The 12,360-nt window shown below is 44.4% G+C and overlaps 2 protein-coding genes across 2 annotated transcripts; one reads left to right on the top strand and one right to left on the bottom strand.

The window, feature by feature from the left end:
• On the bottom strand, positions 2,229 to 5,044 carry LOC18772031. The gene is made up of 4 exons (XM_007206529.2): positions 4,958 to 5,044; positions 3,672 to 4,535; positions 3,038 to 3,133; positions 2,229 to 2,605 (listed from the first exon to the last, which is right to left on the bottom strand). The coding sequence occupies exons 2-3, from the start codon at positions 4,201 to 4,203 to the stop codon at positions 3,111 to 3,113; spliced, it is 555 nt and encodes a 184-aa protein (XP_007206591.2). The 5' UTR covers positions 4,204 to 4,535; positions 4,958 to 5,044; the 3' UTR covers positions 2,229 to 2,605; positions 3,038 to 3,110.
• LOC109949753 lies at positions 5,830 to 8,289 on the top strand. Its single transcript, XM_020565903.1, has one exon. The coding sequence runs from the start codon at positions 5,830 to 5,832 to the stop codon at positions 8,287 to 8,289; it is 2,460 nt and encodes an 819-aa protein (XP_020421492.1).

A 12,360-nucleotide genomic window follows, 5' to 3' on the forward strand; every position in this document is an offset into this window, starting at 1 on the left:
AGGGCCACTTGTGGCAAATCTTCTGCAAAGGGAGACTTATGAAAATAAATAGAGATTTAGTGATATACTCATTCTTAGCACTAATATTATAGATAAACTCTACACCATTGAATTTCTATAAACAAACCCAAAAAAAAAATCCACAAAATGACAGCTGGCCTTATTGAATTTAATATTGATTATTAAATTACTTTGATGCCCTATTGAGTGTTTTGGGTATTCTTATGAGATTTTGGAGTTTGGTTTGTTTTAAGAAATTGATGGCAGTTTTGTAATTTATAAGAAGTTAAGTCTCTTTGTTATGTTCTAAATGGACTTTGGGTGTGTTTCTAAAGTCCATTTCATATGAGATATTTTTATAATTTGAGTCCCCATATTGGGTATAATAGTGAATCTCCCAAATAATTATTAGGGTTTCAATTATGTAACAAGAAGAATACTAGTTTTAATGCTTCAATTTCTTTTATGCTTGAGTAAAAACTAGTAAGAAGAAAAGTAATATTTGGTGTCAATTCAAAGAGACCGAGATCAACATCAGAAATATCCTCATTGCTTGTTAAATTGATCTTAAATTTTGAACCGGTAATAAACAAATGGCAAATTAAAACCAAAACTGTTCCAAAATAGAACAAGAATGGATTCGAGTCCTAGCATCCGTATAGTATGTGTGAGTTTAATGTGTTATCGCTCCTTTCAATAGGAAATGTCATAAATAAATAAATAAAAGAAAAAAAAAAAGAGAACAAGAATGAAATAACACCAAAACCTCAGCTCCCAACGGTTTATTCTTTTTAGCATCATTCCAAGTAGAAAGTATGTATGAAGATTATATTTACTTAATAAAAAAGAAAAAAAGAAAAAGAAAAAGCGAAATTGTTAAAAACTACGTGCCATAAAAAAAAGAAAAGAAGAAAAAACACATTACTAATCCATTTCTACAATGAGGAAAAAACTTACGATTCCAAATGTCGAAATATACGCAGTAGTAACGTAATATATCATACATCTGAGAAAATATGCAATAAATGTGTTAGTACTATTCTGAATAATACAATGAGGGGGGTATTTTTATTTTCTACTCTAAAAATAAAATATGAAGAAAACAAACTAAATAAAATAAAATGAAGGAAAGAAGAAGTGGACAATAGATAGGACCTTCTCGAAATAGGGTCGCTGAAAGAGGATGCAAACACACTGGTAATAGGACCTCCTGGTAACCACAGCTTCAACTTTAGGAACGTACCCTTCGTAAGGCTTCAAACTTGTTGAGCACGTCATCGGGCGACAGACGGATGGACCCCGTAAGGGTAATGTGGGGCTCCACCAAACTCGGCCCGAAGGCCTTCCATCAGCTTCTTGATCCTGCAAGACACGTCATCCGATGGGATGGCCCACAACGAATACGTTTGTCTTTCGTCCTTACTCTCCTCCACCAACTCCGCCCTTAGTCTCTCTCTAGAGAAAGAGCAGATATCAAGAGATTGAGAAGAGGGAGGGATGGATGTGGAAATGTATTTCGTTTTTACTGGGAAGGGATGCTCAGGAGATTAGTGGATTATGGTTGGTTACTATAATTTGTCTGTTTTGTTTGTGGTGTGTGTGGCTTTGTTTTCTCTGGTAAATAAGTAAATTAATGCATTAACTTCGGTAAATAGAGTTGCTAATACCAAACTATATAATTTCTTATTATAGTCTTCTTTGGGTAACAAGTTAAATCAGTATATCGATAGTTTCATTTCCCATTTCTGCCAATTAAAGAGAAAAACAATCCGACCTACTTTTCAAAAAGCTTGTTATTTTTTGCATCATCATCTAATGCAAAAGATTACTTGGTTATTGACTTTTTAATAGCCATTTGGTTCTTAAATTGTTACATGAACAGATTGCATTTAAAAACATGATTTATTTACAAATGATTTCGCGATATAGGAGAGCAGACCTTCTTTTTTATTGTAGATAAGTCACTGAAAAATTGCAAATAAATTCTCCGTTCTGTTTACTGTAAAACAGGAGGTGAAAACACACTAATCAGCTAAAAACTAGACATTATTGTTTTAGATAACGGGTTTTTGGATTTAGCAACGGCCGGCAGCAGTTTACAGACCTTTCACGACGATTATATCCATCGGCGATTTTCCTGTTAACTGCTACAAAAAGCCCAAGTGTCTCTTTTAGCGACGGTATAGCCCCCAAAATCTTTTGGTTTTTCCTTTAAGAAGGGAATTTTTTGGACAGAACGCAATTTCGGGGATCTCGTACGGTTTAAAGAATTGCGTTTTGTCCTTGCCATCTAAGATTCTAAGAAAAGCCACTTGTGCGCCATTTATAAAATTTATAACAACAAAATACAAACCAAAAAAATTCATCTACAAGTGGAAAGCAATTCACTTCACTTGATCAACATATATATATATATATATATATATATATATATAGGCATGATGGTTTCATCTCCCTGTGGTGCCTAATTGACCCCATTGATTGTATGGCAAGGCTGCCTTGCTTTACCCACAAAGTCCTTTAACAGCACTGCTTCCCCAAATTGGGATTGTCAAAACTCAAAATAAGGTTCAATAATCAATCCCCATGGCATTCGGCGGCCAAACTGCATGGGAAAACATTGTCGTGAGAGATAGGGAACACCAGGATTGTAAAATGATATATATATATATATATATATATATATATATATATAGGCAAGAGCATATGCTAATCTTATGGGCCCTCTCCATTTGAAAAGTATCAAGAGAGGAGCCAAAATTCCACCATGTTATGAGCTCACTACGGTTCAATATATTATCACTTTTCTTTCCAAGGATCAAATTATCAAAGGTTCACCTTAAATTCCATCATGGTATATATGCCACACACGTCTGTCTAATTAAAAAGTAATCCAGTTACATATCAGTTGAGCCAGTTGATGTTCTATGTTGTAAAATTGAACTGACACAATTTCGGATAGTCTTACCTATATCTACACAATCCGTATGATGCTTACTAAGAGAATCATAAGATGGAAAGGAAAAATAACATTTACCTGGGAAACACATAGCCAGCCCATGAGTTTCAGGGTTTCTATTTAAAAACTGTGGGATTTACGAACACTTAAATCATGCATGAGCACCGAAGATTCCTGAAAGTCAAAGATAGACATACATGAATCTATGTCGTACTTATGAAAGAGTAGAATCGAAAAGAAAGAGGATCCAACAAAGGGAACTTTTGTAATGGCACAAACCTACCACCAGCCCCTACCATCCCACAAGTACAAAACAAAACCAGCTGTTTTCTTGTTTATCACCTTAATTCCCTATTTGACAATATCATTGTTACTTTCTGATATTATATTTTATGACATGTTCTGGCAAAGAGTATTACTTTACGGTTAAAGTACTAGACATTTCAACAACTTCTGTAATTGAACAGAAAACAGAGTGGTAATACCCACCTATAGTAATTTCTTATTAGAGTATTCGTTGGGTAAGAAAAGTTACATAAGTATATTGATAGTGCATATGAATAAAGATCTAGACAAAAATTTCCCTGGTTAAAATCTAAATAGAATTGATTCAGCTTAAGTCCAAAATTGAGACCTCAATTTATGTCAGTCGACAAAAGAACACAAAAAACATATCAAAACAAGTAGTAACCACAAGAAGAGAAAGCATTACCGTGGAAGATTATCACAAAGCAGAAGATAGTGGTGACAATCATTGCCAAGAAGTTTATCTTCGATGATGATGTTTTATCAGATTTCATTTTCTTCAATGCATTCATCCTTTCTCTCCTTGCACGCCGCAACCTTGAACGCTTTGAAATTTCTTTGACGAACTCTATATCGGCGGCATGTAATGATGGACCTGTAGGAGGCCGAGGTGGCTTGGGATGCTTTTTAGGGATCTTTTTCTGTTTCTCGACTGTCCTCTTCTCCGTTCTTCCTTCTGCCATTTGCCCCATACTACTAGCTAACATATCCATATTCTGACCAATACTTGATACATTATTGCCTGCACTTAGCCCATCACTAGCTGCGATTGATCCATCAACATACAAGTACCCACTCCTTGCCCTAGCCATTGTTTTCCTGGAACATTTACCATCTGAACCCGACCTTTCATTTCCATCTTCTTCACTGGTGCTTTCAGTCTCACCACTTTCCAAGTCAAAATCCAGATCACTTTCCTTAGAACCTAGATGATCCATTACATGCCTAACCTCGGACTTGCCCTCTAAGCCTCTAAGATCTCAAAGGTATAAACATTCGATTCAAACACAAAACAACCTATACAATATTCTCAGCTAAGTCAGGTAACCCATTTCTAAGATCACGTGACATCTCAAACACAATTCAAGAGTTTATGGCCTTTAAGCAAGAAACCATCTTTTCCTACTAATATGAACAAGTCATACGTAAAAACTATAAGATTTGCTTCTGCATCTAACTAACCAGTACTTATCCCAAACAGTAAAAATGGTACGACCTTGTCATCAATATAACCTCAAATAAAGTGTCCATTTGTTCTCATTTCTTCTTCCTGGAATTTAACACAAAAACAGCCAAAATATAAAAAATCAAAAAACGAAAATACTAGAATAGTTACGAACAGATTCCGCTAAAAAAATTCAGTTCGAAAAAAGTTAAGCATAAAAAATTACGTTTACAATAACTTCCATGATTTGATTGGCACCCGAGAAATGTAAGAAAACAGAGGCAATTATAGAAATTGGACGCAAATTTTCTCATTGTAAAAGTGAGGCATGATAAGATATAGGACTAGATTGGGTTGCCTAGTATTGTGATCCCATTTCGCCCAATTAAAAAGAAATACAATTCGAGAACTATAACCTCCAAAAGGCTAGGTATTTTCCTGTCTTGTCTATCATTTTCTCAGGAACCAAACAGAAGCAAAATTTGAAAAAGGCATGATTGGCATCACAAAGGAATCAACGCACGTACCTTAGACAGAAGAGAGGACGTTTGTAGAGGGAAGGGTAGAGAGCAATTCCGAGAGCCAAACCAGCTGAGCTTAATTGGGGGCATTTCGCAAATATGAAACAAAACTAGGCTTATCTCTCAATGTCATAGCAATGCCCCGTATAGACGACATACCGTTGGATACATCCTCGCGACACGTCATTCTTTCTTTATTTTGTAATTGTTTTGTTTTTGGTCGAAAAAGATTTTTATAATTGTTTAACCCTCAATTAGAGATGAAACTTTTTCCTTTTTTTTTCCTTACAATTTTGGTGCAAAGGACAAAAAAGGAGGCAAAGGGGGCACAATTGAAGGTTTTTTTTAAATATAATATTTGTTTATACCGGAGATAAACGGCCTATGACAACCGAACACGTGGACAGGATCTATTTTGACTGCAGAAACGCCTTCGGCATGCTTCCTACCGAAGCCATCTATCTTGGCCCTTTTTACTAGCGGACACGTGTCATGCTCACAATCCGCGTCCACAGTCCCACATCGAAAATATGAGCACAGTGCACACCTCCCAAGGCCTATATAAGAAGACCCATATCCCCAAAAGGAAGAAGGAGAACTAACGGTACGCTACCGATTGATCTGTCAGTTAACATTACTAAAACCGTACTTACTAAAGCATCGGAGAGCTTTCGGCCGGTACCCCAAGGACTTACTGAACGTGTCCTTTTGCAGGTACTTACTCTTCCGAAGTAGAACATCTTCTGAAGACAGTCACCTACCAAAGGCATAATATCACTAAGTTGACGAAATACGTGCCGAACCACTTTTTCGCATCAACAGTTTGGCGCCGTCTGTGGGAATCCAGAAAAATCATCAGCCCATTATCTCCAAAACACATGGGGACCACTTCAGTACCCACGTTCTTATCGGAAGAAGGGGTACCGTTCAGAAGGCAGAGCGGAGCTAGCCCAGCGCTACCTCAATGCACTCCCTTCGGGAACGCCCCCGCAACCCAAACAACCGCCGAAGCCGAGCTGGTAGTCCAAATCGCGTCCCTATGGAAGGACATGGCAAGGCTTCAGGAACACAACAACCTTCTTTCGTCCAAAGTGGACGAAACCCAGCAGCTGCTCTATCAGCAGCACACGCAGAACATCCAGACAACTCACTCTTCCGAGAGCTTGCAGACCCCCCATAGGAAGAAGAAACACGAGAAGGTAGCGAGGGCAACGCCTGCACCTTCCAAACAGTTGGTAGTTCCGGCGCCCAGGGATCAGCCGCACATCCCCAAGAAGGTCTACTCTGATTGTCGACATCGGATTAACGATCGGGAGGCAGAAAGACAGAGGTCTCCGATCAGGATTAGCGCTCGACTAAGGGACTCACGGATGAAAATCCTAGGAGACAAGTCGCCTATCCAGAAGGTTAGAGGGCTGGACCCCGCAGAGGAGTCAGAATCCGAATATATCCCTTCCAGGACACAAACTTCCACCTACCGTTCGGCAACGCCTTCACGGTACTCAGGGGTTGATCCACTAAACCTACAAAGACGATCGGAAGATTATGGTTCCGAGGAAATCCCTAGCCGAGACCCTGTTGTTCGACTCCTTTTTCAGAAAGTCCAGAAAATGGAAGACGACAACGCTCGCTCCCAAGAACCAGAATGGGGGAAGCTTCGGCCCGGACCATTCACCAGGCGCATCCGGGACTCTCGGCAGGATAGGGAAGGGCAGCAACTGCGTATACCGTTCTATACGGGAACGGAGGACTCCTTAACACACCTCCACTCATTTCAGTCAGCCATTAGATGCAAGGGCCTGAGCGATGAAGGGCAGTGTCTGCTATTCTCGTCTTCCCTTACCGGAGCGGCCCTGAACTGGTTCTACCGGTTGGAGCCGGAAACGGTAGATTCCTTCGACGAGTTGAAGCAGATTTTCCTCAATCACTTCATGATCCAAACGGACCGCCTTTACTCTGCCGATGATCTGTACACGATCCGGCAAAGGGAGGACGAACCTTTGAGAGAATACCCGGCGCGCTTCAGTCACGAATACTCAAGGTGTCCGGAAACAGACGATAGGGCAGCCTACGGCGCCTTCAAGAGTGGCCTTCGGTCCTCGCATTTTCGATACCTAGTACACAGCAGCAACTGGCGCACGTACGACGAACTGATGAAGCAGGCAGCAATCCACGCCAAAGCTGAATACTTCAACTCGAAACCCGGGGTTTCGGCACGGCGAGGGGATGCCGAACCAAGCGCTTATCCGGCAAAGGCGCCATCCTACGAGAGGGTCGACCCATACTCGGCAGGTCATAAGAGGAAAGACGACCGTGCCGATCGAAGAGAACACCGGAAGAAGGGAAAAGGGAGGTATGGACGCAACGACAACCGAGCGCCCCTGCCGAATCGTGACCACGGCAACGAGGTCTTTACCCTACTGAACACTACCTACGAGGCCGTTCTGATGAACGAACAAGAAATAATACCAAAGCCCAATCTGCGAAGACCCAATCGGCAAGACAACCGGGATACCGGTAAATTATGCCGATACCATCAGCACAACAGCCATAATACAGAGGACTGTATAAGCCTAAGAAAGATTGTCGAACGATTGATCAGAGAGGGGAAGCTAGATCAGTACATCGCCCGGCAGCCAACGGCGCCGGTACCGAATTCAATTCGGCAGATAAACATGATAAGCACTATCAGCGGTGGCCCCACCATCGCAGGAATGAGCAACCGTTCAATGAAGCAATACGTGCGCGCCGCACAATTTCCGCAGGTATTCGGCATAGAAGTGAATCGGCACCATGAAATACCGAAAGTTCATTGGGAACCAATCACATTTTGCGAAGAGGAGGAAGAGGGCATCCTCTATCCCCACGATGACCCGATGATAGTTCGAGCAGAAATTGCCGGCTACGATGTAGGACGAGTGCTGATCGATACCGGGAGCTCGGTGAACGTAATTTTTGCCGAAGCTTTCCGAGAGATGGGAATAAAGGATAGCCAGGTCAACCAGCAGTTGTCACCTTTGTTAAGTTTCTCTGGGGACCTGGTCCAACCGGTCGGTAGTGTAAAACTGCCAATTACCTTCGGCACCGCGCCAAGGAAAACGACGGTATACGATCAGTTCCTCATCGTTGACTGCCCGACAGCGTACAACGTCATAGTTGGACGAACGGCACTCACCAGGGTCAAGACACATCTCTCCCCCCACATGCTACTGATGAAGTTCCCAACCCCCAACGGCACGGGGGCTGTCCGAGGAAATCAGTTAAGCGCGCGGACTTGCTACGCCACGGCCCTCAAGTCAACCTCTTTCAAAATCCCGGACGAGACCATGTCTGTATAGGGGATACCGAACGGTACGGGACCAATTGACGACTCAAGAGATGAGTCCCCGACTCCTCACACACAACCTGCCGAAGAACTGGAGACGATAACCTTGAGCGAGGAGCAGCCCGATCGTCGGGTTAGAATCGACACCAGACTCGCTCCTGCCCTCCGAACGCAATTCATAAAATTATTGAGGAACCATTCGGAAGTATTCACATGGTCCTACGAAGACATGCCCGGCATCGCCCCAGAGGTCATCAGCCATAAACTCAGCATCTCTCCCACTTATAAGCCTGTGAGACAGAAGCGCCGTTCGTACGACACCGAGCGATACGAAGCCATGCGTAAGGAGGTTGACAAACTTCAAACCATCGGCTTCATCAGGGAGGCTACGTATCCGGTATGGCTGGCAAATTCGGTGATGGTCCAGAAAGCTACAGGCGAGTGGCGAATGTGCCAAGACTATACCGATTTGAACAAGGCCTGCCCGAAGGACAGCTTTCCGTTGCCAAGGATGGACCAGCTCGTGGACGCCACCGCCGGACACGAACTGCTCAGCTTCATGGACGCCTATTCGGGATACAATCAGATATTCATGCACCCTTCCGACAGCGAACACACCGCCTTCATAACGGACAGAGGGTTGTACTGTTACAACATATCAAAGGCTTGTCAACAGAATTTTCGCCAAATACATCGGCAGTATCATGGAGGTTTACGTTGACGACATGTTAGTAAAAAGCAGAACTGCCGAAGAACACCTGCACAATTTGTCAATCATGTTCGGCATACTGAAAGACTACCGGATGAGGCTGAACCCAATGAAATGCGCCTTCGGTGTATCTTCCGGGAAATTCCTCGGATTCATGATCAGTTAGAGGGGTATCGAAGCGAATCCCGAAAAAATAAAGGCAATCCTCGATATGGAAAGGCCAAAGACAACGAAGGACATTCAAAGCCTTACCGGACGAGTGGCGGCCTTGACTCGCTTCATATCAAAGGCTACCAACAAATGTGTACCGTTCTTTAAAGCCTTGAAAGGGGGCAAACGGAATATCATATGGACTGCCGAGTGTGATAAAGCGTTTCAAGACTTAAAGGACTACATGGGCAAAGCACCCCTTTTATCAAAACCACTACCTGGGGAGATTCTCTCCCTATACCTTTCGGTATCTAGCACTGCCGTCAGTTCGGTATTGATCCGAAAACCAGAGAAAGCAGAGTTACCGATTTTCTATGTCAGTAAGGCATTCCAAAGTGCTGAACTTCGGTATCCCCCATTAGAACAGCTTGTACTAGCCCTTGTGGTCTCGGCACGAAGACTTCGGCCATACTTTCAAGCGCACGGAATCAAGGTTCTGACTAACCAACCGCTCCGGCAGGTGCTCCAAAAACCAGAGACTTCTGGCCGATTGATCAAGTGGGCGATCGAACTCGAAGAGTTCGATATCCAATTCATGCCAAGGCCCGCCGAAAAGGGTCAAGCCATTGCCGATTTCATCTCCGAGCTCACCCCATCAACAGCACAGGAGATACCCGAGACCGGGTTGCTGAAGGAACTTGACAACGAACGCTTTGACGCCTCAACCCCCGTATGGAGTCTGCACGTTGACGGCTCGGCAAACCAACAAGGGTGCGGAGCAGGCTTGGTACTGACAACACCAGACGGACTCAAGATCGAGTACGCCCTCCGATTCGACTTCCGAACCTCCAACAATGAAGCGGAATATGAGGCTCTCTTGGCCGGCCTTCGGTTAGCCAAGAGCATGAATGCCAAACAAATCAGAATTCACAGCGACTCCCAGATAATTGTGAACCAGGTAACGGCAGACTTCGCGGCCAGAGACGCCTCCATGCACGCCTACCTTTCGTCTACCCATCAGCTGCTCCTAAGCTTTCGGGCCTACGAGATCAAGCAGATCCCCATGAGCGAAAATAGCCATGCCGATGCATTGGCACGTTTGGCTTCGACAATCAACGACAAAATCGGAAGAAAGGTGCCAGTGGAGATTCTTGCCCAACCAAGCACAGTAGCCGCCGAAACATGTACCGTACGGTACGAAGATACATAGATGTCTCATATCTACTCATACCTGACCAATGGCACCCTTCCAGAAGACAAGGCCCAGGCCCGAAAGCTTGGGTACCGATCAGCAAGGTACACCGTCATCAACGACGTCCTGTACAAACGTGGCTACACAACTCCATATCTCAAGTGCCTTACGGCAGAACAAGGGGACTACGTCCTTCGGGAGATCCATAACGGTGTGCGCGGCGACCATTCCGGGTCCCGGTCACTCGCCCACAAAGCCTTTCGATAGGGATACTTTTGGCCGACCATGCACCAGGACGCTAATTCGCTAGTGAAAAAGTGTGATAAATGCCAGCGTTTCGGTAGCATACCGCACATCCCTACCGAACCTCTGACACCGATCGTGAGTCCTTGGCCTTTCGCACAATGGGGACTGGACCTGATCGGTCCGATGCCGCAGGGCAAAGGCCAGGTGAAATACGCAGTGGTCGCCGTAGACTATTTCACCAAATGGGTAGAAGCCGAACCTCTGGCAACCATAACGGCAGCAAGAGTGGAAGACTTCGTCTGGACTCACATTTGTTGCAGGTTCGGTATCCCGTATGCAGTCATTACCGACAACGACAGGCAGTTCGATTCGGAACTCTTCAGGCAATTCTGCACCCGCCTGAAAATCAACTTGTTTTTCGCATCACCGGCCCATCCACAGTCAAACGGTCAAGTCGAAGTAATAAACAAAATCATCAAGAAGCTACTGAAACGGCAACTGGACAAGGCCAAAGGAGCTTGGCCGGAGAAGCTTCCCGAAGCACTACGGGCCATTCGGACGTCTTACCGAACGTCTACCGGAGAAACCCCTTTTTCCCTGGCTTTCGGTTCGGAGGCCGTGGTGCCCGTGGAAATCAACGAACCTTCCTACTGAACGGAAACCTTTGCACCGAAGCCGAACGAAGAAGCACTTTCTCTAAACCTCGATCTTCTTGAAGAGCACCGGGCACATGCCAACCTTTGGAATGAAGCCTACAAGCAACGTGTCTCTCGGTACTACGACTCTAGGGTCAGACACCGCTCATTCCGAATCGGAGACTGGGTCATGCGGAAGGTATCCCTAGCAACCAAGGGTGCCACGGAAGGGACTCTCGGACCTTCCTGGGAAGGACCCTATGCGATCATCGGTATCCTTCGATCGGGAACCTACCGCCTAAGAGACTCCAACGGCAAGACCCTCGTTCATCCTTGGAACGTGGAACATCTCAAATACTATTTCAAGTAACCTAGCCTACGGTAGGACAAAGTTGTAACCGATTGGAATATATTTGCCATTCGGCAGAGATTAATAGAAAGCCTTCGGCATTATTACTTCAGAACCTCTTTTTAAATTACTCTACTAGCCCACAACAGCCAATAGTGGCAAGTTAACGTTCTACGGCAATAATTTTTTTTCGAAATTATTACCCTACAGATTCCATCGGAACTTGTCAATTTCGAAGTGTCCCTTTAACGTTATAAATCCTATACGGAGCCTTTCGGCGATAATACGTTCGACAATTTAAACACATGTTCAGATTATTCAAACAACAGTAGATAAAAACATGCATTTGAATTAGAGATGCCCTCGGCATCAATGTGTTCGGTACATAAAATAAAATAGAAAAAACTAATACAACTATTACAAATAAACGGCAAGGAGCCTCAAGTTTCATCGGCGGCGGCAGCCTCGGCAGAACCAGAGCCTTCGGCAGCGTCCTCCCCCTCGTACTCCTCGATCATTTCCTCAGTTATCCCTTCCGGTAGGGGGGGAGGGTCGGCGATGAAGTTCAGGTTCAGCTTTTGCCTAGGGTTGTACTGTTTGAATCGGTACAACAGGTCCGCCACCTCCGAGCCCACTTCCTTATCCAGAAGGACAGTGAACTCTTCAGACGAGCGGTACCCCCGGATCGCTGACTGAACGGCACCTTCGATCTCCGTAGCCTTGGCCCGCTCCGACTCCTCCGAGGCCACCTGCACCGCCTCTTTGGCAGCCTCAGCATCCCTCGCTGCCGCCAGCGCTGCCTC

This window comes from Prunus persica, chromosome G6 (genome assembly GCF_000346465.2).
Source record: "Prunus persica cultivar Lovell chromosome G6, Prunus_persica_NCBIv2, whole genome shotgun sequence".
In the NCBI taxonomy this organism is placed as follows: domain Eukaryota; kingdom Viridiplantae; phylum Streptophyta; class Magnoliopsida; order Rosales; family Rosaceae; genus Prunus; species Prunus persica.

What these genes read in the sequence shown, in the direction of transcription:
- LOC18772031 (XM_007206529.2), bottom strand. Translation starts at nt 4,203, where the DNA reads ATGGATCATCTAGGTTCTAAGGAAAGTGATCTGGATTTTGACTTGGAA. An exon ending in CTTTGTGATAATCTTCCACG is followed by an intron (nt 3,134 to 3,671) that starts GTAATGCTTTCT and finishes TTTGACTTTCAG; the next exon opens with GAATCTTCGGTGCTCATGCA.
- LOC109949753 (XM_020565903.1), top strand. Translation starts at nt 5,830, where the DNA reads ATGGGGACCACTTCAGTACCCACGTTCTTATCGGAAGAAGGGGTACCG.